This window comes from Lynx canadensis, chromosome A3, assembly GCF_007474595.2.
Source record: "Lynx canadensis isolate LIC74 chromosome A3, mLynCan4.pri.v2, whole genome shotgun sequence".
Lineage (NCBI taxonomy): Eukaryota > Metazoa > Chordata > Mammalia > Carnivora > Felidae > Lynx > Lynx canadensis.
The window spans coordinates 63,210,669-63,223,934 of record NC_044305.1 but is presented as its reverse complement, the minus strand read 5'-3'; the positions used below and the strand labels follow the sequence as shown (position 1 = coordinate 63,223,934).

The 13,266-nt window shown below is 36.9% G+C and overlaps 1 protein-coding gene across 1 annotated transcript in view; it reads left to right on the top strand.

The window, feature by feature from the left end:
* Window positions 1-13,266, top strand: part of LRPPRC (leucine rich pentatricopeptide repeat containing) — a 112,509-nt gene that overhangs the window by 33,702 nt on the left and 65,541 nt on the right. Inside the window, exons 13-14 of the mRNA XM_030310509.1 lie at window positions 71-164; window positions 3,189-3,255. Coding sequence (XP_030166369.1) covers window positions 71-164; window positions 3,189-3,255 — 161 coding nt within the window. The remainder of the gene's footprint in view (window positions 1-70; window positions 165-3,188; window positions 3,256-13,266) is intronic.

Below are 13,266 nucleotides of genomic sequence, written 5' to 3'. Positions count from 1 at the left end.
GAAATTTGAATGGCATATCAACATATTTATAGCTGAGGCATGTTATCATTGAAATATGCTTTATCCCTAGGAAAATGGATGTCTACCTGAAAATAATGTATTTTCACAAGCTGAATTCAGAAGTGAAGCAGTTACTGGGAATTTATCCTATGTTTTATCATTTTGTAAGTATGCAACATTAGCTGTAAACTTGACAGGTATTGATTTCAGTTACTATTGAGGGCATACAGGGTAGTTCATGCCCTTGATACGTACCTCAGGGAAGGTCAAGGTAACTTTCTGTGTTTTTTTAATATGTTTTGCTTAAGCGAGATTGATAAGACAGTTTATGAGTTTAACTTATGGACAATTTGGAAGTAATTTTAAAGTTAAAAGAACCTTGGAGATTATTTGGTAGTAGGTTAGGACCCAGAAGACTTGGTTCTATTTATAATTAAGCCACTGATTATGGGACCTGGAACAGTCCTTTTGCTTCAATTTCTTGAAATGGGGATAGTGTTACTTATCTGCCTTGTGCAAGTCAGTGTGAAAATCATAGGAGATATTGTTTCTGAAAGTGTTTTCCAAACTGATGCATATTATAGCCACTGTTCCATGAAGCCCATCTCCTAGTCCCCATTAACCAAAATACAGCAGATGTTTACTAAACACTTAACAAATGCTACGGTGCTTTACAGTGTTCATCACATGTTAATAAAATTACCTGCACTGATGGGTGAAGAAAGGCAGAGATGTTAAATGATTTGGTCAAAGTTAGTGATTGAGCCGGAACCAAGATTGTGTCATTTGACCTGATTCTTTCACCCTACCCACATTTTGATGAATAAGACATTTCTTACAGTTTTCATTTTTGAACTTATCTATGACATTACTTGACCATTTTTCTAATCCTGTGAAAAAGATGCTGTTTAAAAAGAAAACGCACAAACATCAGTTTCTATACTCCTAAAATGTTAGAAGTCCATCTTGGATTAATGTGTACCCAGATTGCATAGGTGGAAACATTGTAAAAACCATATTACTGGTATTGAAAATAGTTCATCGTAATATCATAAGGGAAAGGCAAGGTATTGAGTATGAAGAATGGTGACTCCTGGAGGTGTAGTTATTTGAGTTTAAGGTTGGGTGTTAATGCTAGCTGCTATCTGAGGGTATTGATTTTGCCTTCTACTCAGTATAATATAAAAATTTGCCTTCCTCACAGGTCAAAAACAGAAGTGTTAGCAGAGGAATCTGGGTGCACGAGGTGTATACACGAGAGCTGCCTTTTCCCTGTAGCATCCATTCCGCTTTGTTGTCAGCCACCTGATTTTAAGACTTATTTGTTGCTAAGGAAACTAGATGCGTTTTGTCGGCAGCTTTCATCTTGCTAAGATGTTTCTGGTCACTTTTTAATGAATAAAAACTTGACAATATTCTGTAAAATACTAGTGTGAATAGTGTAAAAATAACGTTTCAAGAGGCTATTAAATTTGAAAAAGAAAAATTCTAGGAACTTAAGAAGTACTTCAGGCCACTCCTGTCAGTGCCCTCCCCTCCCTGCTTTGATTTACAGGTCTTTGAAAAGCAGTTAGTTCTATAATTGCTGGTATTCCCTGTAGGCAGCTCTGAGGTAGGCACTTTTGGTTACTACATCAAAAGGAATAGCAAGTAGTAGAGAAGAATAAGTGGCTTGTCTTGATCCACTTTGTGTAGTAGTAGGAAACATTTCCCCACTTGTTTGTAGGCGTGGAAAATTAATTTCATCAAGCAGTTTTATTAAAGGTTGCTGAAAAGCATGTAGTTATGTCCACTTTAAAACTTCCTTGAGTGACTAAATGCTGGTCATTTAAAAAATGATTTTCAGATTTTTTAGTTATGTGTAAAACCATTGAGAAACTTATATTCCCTGTTGAAGGATATAACAGTTGATCTAAAATAGTTTTCTTATGTGTGTGAGTTAAATTTTAATTCATGTTTAGAAGAGATGGGCAAATACTCTTAAAATCTTATGTGACTTTCCCATGAGTTGTGTTTTTGTTTTTAAGTTAACCAGGTATCTTAATCTTCACTAAACTGTATTTATTGATTCTGTTTTCAGAATTTACCTCGACTATGAGCTCCTCTCTAATTCTGTCCATCTTGGATCATTCAGTAGTCACATTATGTATGAAAAGATTAAATCAGTTACTTGCAACATGGCACCATTTTAATACAGTGGCAGGGAAAAATAAATTCAGGAGTTACCTACTTTGATTTCCTCCCTTGCTAGTAAGGGTTATGTGAAGAATCAGGCCTTATGTGGTAAGGCAATCAGGCTTACGATGTCATCATTGAAACATACAAAGATGTAAATTGTTAAATGATAAAATGAATAATAGAACAAGCAAATACTTAGATAAGTGGAAGGTGAATATAAATCAGTTATCTAACAGAGGTGAAGACTTATGACTTTAGGCTGTCACTCTTACGTGTATGAGGTTATATTGATCATAGTGGAAAATGGAATGACAAAGTGTAAGTGGTTCTACAGAACCCAGTGCTACTCTGAGAAAAGAACTTTTCTCCTTACATTTTTTTTTAATGTTTATTTTTGAGAGCAAGCGTGCGCGAGACGGACAGAGTCAGAATTTGAGCAGGGAACAGGCAGAGAGGGAGAGAAAGGGAGGGAGACACAGAATCTGAAGCAGGCTCCAGGCTCTGAGCTGTTAGCACAGAGCCTGACACGGGGCTCAAACCCACGAACCGTGAGATCATGACCTGAACCGAAGTCAGACGCTTAACCAACTGAGCCACCCAAGTACCCCAGAACTTTTCTCCTTTGAAGGACAGAAGTCCTATGGGTAGTTACAGTTTCTTCCTTTGTAGGGCCACATTGTCTAGTAATGTACAGTTTTGGCATGCGTACCAGACTGACTGTCAGTGTGCTGGTAGATTACTTATTACCATTTATACCAAAAAAACACAAATTCATTAGTTGTATATATTCATGAACATGGAATAAAAATGTTTTTAAAGGATGGCTTATGTTGTAGGTATACATTACTGCATCATCTAATTAATTTTGTATCAGAACATTTCCATTTTAAAAACAATTTCCAAAATGAAAATGAAAAAGTATTGCTATAAATGTGTTTCCAAATAAGGTGATAATTTTTAAGTTTTTTGGGTTTGGTCTGGGATTTAATGATGATCACTTTCTTTTGCAGTGGAATCGAATACATTGCCTTTCTCATTTGCTTCTTTGAGAGGCAGCCTAATTCTAGGCTTTAGGAGGTAAGATGATTGCCTTACATAATGTTCTATGCCTAATTGCTCCTGTTTTTTTGACCTGCTGTGTAAGGAAACATACAGATATTCTTGTCTTCCAAATCTTTCCATTCACTAGTTACCTGAAATAACCTTACCTGTTTTCTTCTTCCTGTTAAGTAGTTGACTTGAGTGCAGGCAGTCTTTTATATCATCTTTTCCAAGAAATACACACAGATTTGGTAAAGGTCTTGTATCAGAGAAGAAAGCACTGTTTGAAAATGGCAGGTTGGAGTTCCAAAGTTGTATGTATGTTTGAATGGTACTTTGAATATTTAATTACAAGGTGATTTTAGTGAGGATAATACTACGGTCTTCCTCTGTGTGCTCAGGGGATGTTAATGACCTTTTTTCTTCTTAGTGTTGTTATTTTCAAAATAATTCAAACATAATGAGTTGAAAGAATAGTAGAGGAAACATCCACATACCCTTTATGTAGAGTCACCATTTTTGATATTTTGCTATATTTGCTTTCTCAAACATATATGTACACACAAGCACATATGTATATATGCTTTTTCCATTTTTGCTGAACCACTTGAAGTTGTAGACATCATGATTCTGGATCCTTCAGCTTTTATCTCTTTAAGAACAAGGTCATCGTCGTGGGGCACCTGGGTGGCTCAGTCAGTTAAGTGTCTGACTTGGGCTCCGGTCACGATCTTGCGGTCTGTGGGTTCGAACCCCATGTCGGGCTCTGTGCTGACAGCTCAGAGCCTGGACCCTGCTCTGGATCGTGTGTCTCCCTCTCTCTCTGTCCCTCTGCTGCTCACACTCTGTCTTTCTCTCAAAAATAAATAAATGTTGAAAAAAATTAAAAAAAAAAATAAGGTCATCGTCTATATAATCACAATACCGATATCACTCCTAAAATTTAATAATATTATAATATCATCTAGTATACATAGTTCATGTTTAGATTGTCCCTAGTTCCAAATATTTCTTTTATAGCTATTTTACTTTTTGATTGAGGATTCAGTAAGTGCATGCATTGCATTGGTTGCTGCCTCTTTATATTCTCTTAATCCAGAACAATTCCCCTACCTTCTTTTTGTCTTTATGACATTAACTTTTTTGAAGGGTCCCAGGCTACTTGATCTGTAGAATGTCCCTCCCACATTTTGTATTCATCCAGTTTCTTTCTCATAATCAGACTCAGGTTGAATATTTTTAGCAAGAATACTTGATAGGTGATGGCATTTCTTACTGCAGCAAGAGATACAATGTTGGTGCCATCAGCTGAGTTTGATCACTTGGTTATGGTGGTGGCCGCCATGTCTCTCTTGCAAAGGAACCTCACTCCCTTTGTGATTAGTGAGAAGTCTGTGGGATGATACTTTGAGACAGTGGGTCTGTCCTCTTTCACAGAACCTTTCATTTAGTATTTTTTAGCAGTTGTTGGTAATCCTTGTTGAATCAGTTGTTCACAGTGGTAATTACAAAAGGACAGGTTTCTAATTTTGTTTTCTAATTTCTAATTTCTGATACTAATCTCAGTAATTTTTAGCCTGTTTCATCGGTGGGAACACTAGGGTTTTTTGTAGACCTCTCCAGCACCTCCCTTGCAGGCCAGGAGAGGTAGAACAGGTCGGTGGGATTCTGTGTTGCTACCATTTCCAGTGTGGTTCCACTCTTTTCAGTCATAGTTTTGAATTAGGTTAAAACACAAACCAAGGGCTGCACCTTTAAAGTTTAAAAATACAAAATACATAATTAAGTGGATCAAAATGCTAGTAGAGCCAGATTTTTAAAAAACCCATAAAACTAAGTAAGAACCAGGGCACATGAGTGGCTCAGTTGGTTAAATATCTGACTCCTGATTTCGGCTCAGGTCACTATCTTACAGTTTCGTGAGTTTGAGCCCCATATCTTGGGATTCTCCCTCTCTCTCTTCCCCTCCTCTGCGCTCTGTCTCTCTCAAAATAAATAAACTTAAAATAAAAACCCATAATATATTATGAAGTGAAATAGTAACATTGTCATTTGTTTGTCCTTGAAAGTTTGTTGTATAAACTTCCAGGCCTGTGTATTTCCTTCTTTAACTTGACTGATGTTATGTTTTTTGTAGTCCGTTTGAATGGCAGTTGTTACATTTCACATGTCCTAGTCTTCTTAAACAAGGTATTTGGACTGTAAAGTTGGTCCAGTGTGACGGAAAAAAACCACACTGTACGTTCTGGTATATACCTAGGTCAGTCATTGAGCTGGGAGTGCCTCAGTGATTGAAGTATGCAGAGTTGCTTGCCTCTACACTAAATTTGTTGTGTTTTCTGTTTCTGTTTTTTAAAAAATGTTTGTTTATTTGGGGGGGATGCAGAGAGAGAGGGAGAGAATCCTAAGCAGGCTCCACACTGACAGTGCAGCTGAATCTCACAAACCGTGAGATCATGATCTGAGCCATTATCAAAAGTTGGATGCTTAACTGACTGAGCCACCCAGGCACCTCTCTGTTTCTGCTTTTTAATTTTGTGTCATCATCTTTGCTGTAAGAGCTTTTGCTTTGCTCTTGACATCTTTCAGTGTATTTAAGTAACCTATGCATCCTTCAGTAATTTGCTATTTTTGATTTATTGTGGGCTGGGAAATTAGGTTAACTAAGTTGTTGTAATTTGGAAATATAAACAGTTCTAAGTAAGGGCATGGGTATGTATCTTTTTGTTATTATTTTGTGACAGATTTTGTGGCAGCTGTTTGGATTATTAGAACATCACCTTTTGTTTGTTTGGTTTATTGCGCTATCTCCAGTTCTAGATTAATACCTGGCACATGGTTGAATTAATTACGGAGGCCTTTTTGTCTACCTCTGTGTTTAGGCATTCCCTTTAATTCAGCAAGTATTTGTTGTGGAGATTGGAGGTGCTGGTTGGGATCAGACTGAAATGTGGTGAATAACATATGGGAACTTGTCCTTTATCTTGAAGAAAGTAGACTTAATTTGTGCAGTGCGGAGGCTTGGCTGAGGCAGAGATACATTTAGAATGTATTTTAATCTCGGATATATTTCTAATTTCTAGGAATCCAATTTGGATTTTTTAAACATATCTTCCATATCTCCTTGACATGCTTATGCTTTTTTTTTCTTCTTTCATGACTAAATGGAATATTGTCGATAGGTGTTTTGATGTGTCTATTAATTCTATTGTTTGTATCATTTCTAGTCTGTTTCCATTGGTTAAATTTTTTCTCAGTATACATCATACATTTCTGTTTCTTTGTAATTTCTGATTGGAGGCCAGTTGTAGATTTTATTCTGTTAAATGTGGATTTTTTTTTTATTCCTTTAAATATTTTTGAGCTTTTGTTCTGATGTTTTGAGTTAAGTTATTGGAACAGTTTTCTTAGTGCTTGTTGCTTTTATGCTTTACGCAGGACTAGATCAGCCTTCAGTCTAGGATTATTCCCAGTAAATTAATCCAGCTCCATTATTGAGGCAGTATTCTTGTGAGTATTTTGCCTGCTAGCCTATGTTTTTGTTGTTGTTGTTGTTGTTGTTGTTGTTGTTGTTAGTATTTTTAAATAATTTCTACACACAGCATAGGGCTTGAACCCACAACCCCGAGATCAAGAGTCACATGCTCCACCAACTCCGCCAGCCAGGCACCCCTAGACCATGTATTTTTGAGATCATTGGGAATGTGAGCTATTACAACCCCTGTGTGAGTTTTGGGAATTGTCTTTTTCAGTCTCTCAAAAGGTCTTGGATAGTTCCCTAGGCTGCAGATTGTTGCCTCACTCAGATGTGTTTGTAAGTACTCCGCTAAAGACTGAGGCCAGCTCTGCAGATCTCCAGAGCTCTCGACCAGGGTCTCTTCTCTCTGATAGTCTACACTGCAACAAGTTGTAACTAGTCCCTTCCAGGAAAGTATTTTTAAGTCTTCAGGTTCAAAACTGTTACATTGGTGAGTTTGTCTTATTGTAGATACAGAAAAGTTTCAGCCTGTGGTAATTTGGCATTGTTCATAGCATATTTTTAAGCATTTGTAACTAGGTGATTTCTTTCGCTCTCTCCCACCACAAAAACTATTAAAAATTCGGAATGTAATCAATGTTGTTACAGTCCAGTATCTTAGGATTAATGTAGCTTTGTGTTCTTTTTTTGATGCTGAATCAAATAGTATGTATATTTTAAAATCCCTTTGCAGGACATTTAATACAACTATTAAAACAGTCACCTATCCCATGCTTCTCCAGGGTCTTGTACTCTAGTTTAGATTGGCTGAATGAGAAGACAACTGGGTACTCATCTGCGTTCCCAATAGAGTCCAGATTAACCCTCAGCAACTGCCGGGAGGATGAACACAGAAGAGATTCACTTAGTTACTCCTTACCAAAAGTAAAGACTATGAAGGATTATTCATAGTCATTCGAAATGTAAGAAGTTCTAGAGCATTAAATGAGATACTGTAGTCACTTTAGCTAATCATAAGGGAAACTTGAATATGCATTTCAGTACTGGAATGCAATTTTGGGATAGTTCTCTACCCTTAATATAAACTGCCTTTTAAAAAAAGTAAAATAAAAAAACCAAATAAACTGCCTTCTAGTAGTACGTCCAGGGTCTGTGAGGAAATAGTTCCTAGCATGTGTTCTGTAACCTGTTGGCCCAGATTAATTTTTTATGCTATCCCACAATAGTTTTGAAATACCAATACTGTTTTCTCCATGTCTTCTGAGAGTAGTGTTTGGTGAGCTAGTATTTCTGTAAATTGATCATCTCAAGACCTGGTCATTGATTACCAATCAAGTATATGCCTTTCTGGGGTGCCTGGGTGGCTCATTTGGTTAAGCATCTGACTCTTGATTTTGGCTCGGGTCATGATACCAGGGTCATGGGGTTGAGCCCCGTATCGGGCTCTGGCTGAGCATGGAGCCCACTTGAGCTTCTCTCTCTCTCTCTCTCTCTCTCTCTCTCTCTCTCTCTCTCTCTCTCTCTCCCTCTCCCCCCCCCCTCGCATTCTCTTTTTAAAAGAAAAAGAAGTATATGCCTTCCTAAAATTTTCCAGTTTATAAATTGTCTGTTAACATTTGTAGGCAAAGTCACCTGTAGAAAACTATTTAAATTCAATACTGCTTAGTGAAGATAAGATTATTAGGGAATTCTTAACTCTAAACTTTTTTAAAAAAATAAGGCTGTTTTTAAGACTATTTTAAAGGGCATTTTAGATCTGACTGATAAAGTTAGTAAATTCCTATGTCAGATTCAAGGCAGGCTGACATTAAGTATGAGTAAGACTTTTCTTTCCTCCTAATAATAGTGCTAGCTGAACAAAGTTCAAATAAGAAAGAGGGCAGTATACATATTATATATTACTGAATACTACCACCAGAAATATTGAGTCACTTCTAAAATGTCACTTCAGTGACAAAATGTCACTGAAGCTGGTTCACAACTTGGCTGGGAATATACCATGTCAAAAAGATAAATGTTTCCAAATTGGCATGCCAGTATTTAAGTCTTTTTTTGCCACAGAAACAGAGTTCTGTGATAGAAGGAGGGATTTCCTGACCCAATGGCAATAGTCTAAACTTGGCAAGTAGGAGTTTGTTTATTCCATTGAAGTGGTGCTCCTTTCCATGTGTTGGGGGAAAAAAATGAAGTTTCTGGCATTACCCTATTGAATTCACCAAGTTAAATGCCGGATTGTAAGGCCCTCTTTTCAGTCAGAAAAGATGCTCCCATTCATGACATCTTTATAGGAGCAGAGGAAGTATTTCATGAACTATGGTTTAAGTGCTCAGAAATTTTAACTTATTTGTGTGTGCCAAATGCTGGGACCACAAGATAATAGGTTCATCCTTGAATCCAAGGATGAACAGGAAACTTACCGTCACCAAGTTGTTCATAGTTGGGAGACCAGAAAGTAAGAAAGCACCTGCAAACTGGTCTTGATCATTACCAACGTGTAGAGGAGAAGGTACTATGTCTTCTACCAAGGTCAAGGGAGGGATGAGTCCGGGCTAAGATGTGCAGAAAAGGTGCTGAGCTGAGTATTAAAGGATGAGTAAGAATTTGTTTAAGGCAAAGGAAGTGCATTCCAATGATCTCTTCTAAGTTGTGAGGTTTGGACTTTGAGTCATGGCTTTGAGCCATTGAAAGATTTATGTAATGAAGGTAAGGCTGACAGTGGATATTCAAAGAGGAGAGAAATGGGTGCAGGTAAGGGAAGGTGATCCACAGTTTGTGGGGTCCTTTGAGTTGCCTTTTGAGGGACCTGTGAAACTTTATTTAGCTGTTAAAAAAAATTTTTTTTTTAGAGATGGAGAGCACAGAGAGGGGCAGAGAGAAAGGGAGGGAGAGAATCTCAAGTAGGCTCTGCATTTAGTGTGAAGCCCGATGCAAGACTCCATCTCACAACCCTGAGATCATGACTTGAGCCAAAATCAAGAGTCAGATGCTTAACACACTGAGCCTCCTAGGCGCCCCAGATGGATTTGTTTTGTTTTGTTTTGTTTTGTTTTGTTTTAAATAATCTGTGTGCCCAATATGGGGCTTGAACTCATGACCCTGAGATCAAGAGTCACATGTTGTACCAACTGAGCCAGCCTTTCTCAGTCTTTCTCTTTCTACTGTACCTACCCTTTCTAACTCTGTTTCATCTTCTGTGAAACAAGGAATTTTAAAACCTACAGGATTGTCTTAAATATAAGGAATATATTTATATTCCTTATAAATCATAAGGAATATTTTTATATTCCTTATAAAACATAAGGAATATTTTTATATTCCTTATAAAACATAAGGAATATTTTTATATTCCTTATAAAACATAAGGAATATTTTTATATTCCTTATAAAACATAAGGAATATTTTTATATTCCTTATAAAACATAAGGAATTTTAAAACCTACAGGATTGTCTTAAAAATAAGTAAAAAGATATGAGGTACCTGGAACCCAGTACAGAGGATTGCTTAAGGAGCAGATAGGAAGGAAATTTTTGAAAGGAGTCCTTTGAAGGAGAAGCATCAGTAGGAGACTGGTGGAGAATGATCAACAACACAAATCTCAAAACTTAGTCAAGGGAGATTAAAAAGCGTTAGTTGAAATTTGAATTGAGGTTAGTGGTTATTTTAGCAAGAGTACTTTCAGTGGAGGTTTGAGGCCAGAGACCAGATAGCAGTGAACATTCAGTGAAGAAGTGTTGCCTTTTCTTGACAAAAACTTAGTTTTAAAAGATTCTGCACTTTTTCTTTGAACCTGTGCCATCCATCATGAAGGTTCACATTCAAGGTAGTGCTTTTAGTCATTGTCAGTTGTTTTAGATAAATGTACAGTTTTGAAAGTTTATTTCTATGCCTTTCCTAGGTACTTATTGCCAGGTTGGAGGGCAGTTTAGTATCTTAATATTTTTTATTTTATGTACGTTGATGTTTGGTGAGAGATATGATTAAGTAGCTTTTCTTAAAAAAGGAAGCCCAGCTTATTAATGTTGAGCATTGGAATAGAGATGCAACATTTAGACCAGAGATAGTGTTTGTCTTTTTATTTATTTATTTATTTATTTATTTATTTATTTATTAATAAGAATTTATTTTTTATTTATTTTATTTTTTATTTTTTAAAATTTACACCCAAATTATTTAATGTTTGTCTTCTACTATGGAGTTTTCAAACATTCACAAAAGTAGACTCCCAAGTACCCATTAGCAAACAGTTAAGATTTAGACCATCTTGTTTCATTTGTTTCCTCCCCTGCCCCCCCCCCAACTTGGACTGTTTAAATTACAGACCTCTTGTCATTCTACCTATAAATACTTCAGTATACACCTCAGAACTTACTTTAAATACAACAACATGACCACTATAATATTATCACACCTGACAAAATTAGCAGTACCTAAGAAGAGGGATTCATCAGCTTCCCAAAAAGGGGTCCATGATACCAAAAAGGTGACAAACCGCTCTTAAGTCTTGCCACTTACTGTTGTGTGCTTTGGGGCATTGGCTTCTAACTTGCCTGCAAACTTCCCTGCTTCTCACTCCCCCACCACCCTGCACCCCTACCAATTCCTTAGATGTGGTAGGTAGCCATAGGTTAAGATTCCTTGGAATTAAATCAAAGCTGTTTCTGGCCTGGTCAGAAAAGATGCCTTATTTTTATCAATATAGACTTTACTGTATCTTACATTCACTGTGCGGCATTATATTTTCATATCTTGAGTTCTCACCCTTCTTTCAGTTAACTATTTGGCAAAATAAAAGTTTTTTTTTTTTCTTTTCTTTTTGCATATGGAAACGTCAAGTAGTCCAAGGAGGCTGCACTGTAGTTGAGACATTGTTTTCTGCTACAGCCCTAAGCTATGATTTTTAGGTCAGTTTATCATTTCTTCTGTTAACTGATTTCTCAAAGAATTTTTCCCAAATGAAAACAAACACTATACTAAACACAGGGCTTCATACACATTTTTTTCTACACCTATAGCTAAGAGTCCATCTTCTTTTTCCAAAATTCCTTAATGTGCATCAGTGGGAGGGATGATTTCATCATGCATGGACATGTTTGTAGTTTTAATTTTGAAATAATTATGGAATCATAGGAAGTTGCAAAGATAGGACACAGAAGGCCTATGTGCTCTCTACCCATTTCCCCCCACTGGTTATATCTTACATAATTATAGTACATTATCAAAACACATTGGTATAATGTGTGTGTATAGTTCTGACATTTTATATTGTGTGTGTAGCTTTGCGTAACCATCCCTGCAGTGATGATAAAGAACTACTCCATCACCACAGTTATCCTGCATACCCCCCCCCCCAGGACTCCCCCTGTAGTCCTACCCCTGCCCCCACCCCATCCCTAACCTGTGGCAACCACTAATTTGTTTTCAATTTATATAATTTTGTTATTTTGCAAAGATAACATGAATGGACACACAAAGTAAATCATGTTTTGAGACAGGCCTGTTTTTACTCAGCGTAATGCCCCTGAAATTCATGTAAGTTTTTGGTGTGTGTTGATAGTGCATTCTGAAAAAATAATTTTTTTAAGATTTTATTTTATTTTTATATTTTAAATGTTTATTTATTTATTTTGAGAGAGAGAGAGAGAGAGAGTACATGCACGCGCGTGAGATGGGGGCAGGACAGAGAGAGAGGGGGACAGAGAATCCCAAGCAGCCTCTGCACTGTCAGCCAGAGCTTGATGGGGGACTTGAACTCACAAACTGAGACATCACAACCTGAGCTGAAATCAAGAGTTGGATATTTAACCAACTGAACCACCCAGGCACCTCTTAAGATTTTATTTTATTTTATTTTATTTTGTTTTGTTTTATTTTATTTTATTTTACTTTATTTTATTTTACTTATTTTTTTTCAATTTTATTTTTTTAAATTTACATCCAAATTAGTTAGCATATAGTGTAACAATGATTTGAGGAGTAGATTCCTTAATGCCCTTACCCATTTAGCCCATCACTCTTCCCACAACCCCTCCAGTAACCCTCTGTTTGTTCTCCATATTTAAGAGTCTCTTATGTTTTGTCCTCCTCCCTGTTTTTATATTATTTTTGCTTCCCTTATGTTCATCTGTTTTGTCTCAAAGTCCTCATATGAGTGAAGTCATATGATATTTGTCTTTCTCTGACTAATTTCACTTAGCATAATACCCTCCAGTTCCATCCACGTAGTTGCAAATGGTGAGATTTCATTCTTTTTGATTGCCGAGTAATACTCCATTGTATATATATACCACATCTTCTTTATCCATTCATCCATCGATGGACATTTGGGCTCTTTCCGTACTTTGGCTATTGTTAATAGTGCTGCTATAAACATGGGGGTGCATGTGTCCCTTTGAAACAGCACACCTGTATCCCTTGGATAGATGCCTAGTAGTGCAATTGCCGGGTCGTAGGGTAGTTCTATTTTTAACTTTTTGAGGAACCTCCACACTGTTTTCCAAAGTGGCTGCACCAGCTTGCATTCCCACCAACAGTGCAAAAGAGATCCTCTTTCTCTGCATCCTCACCAAC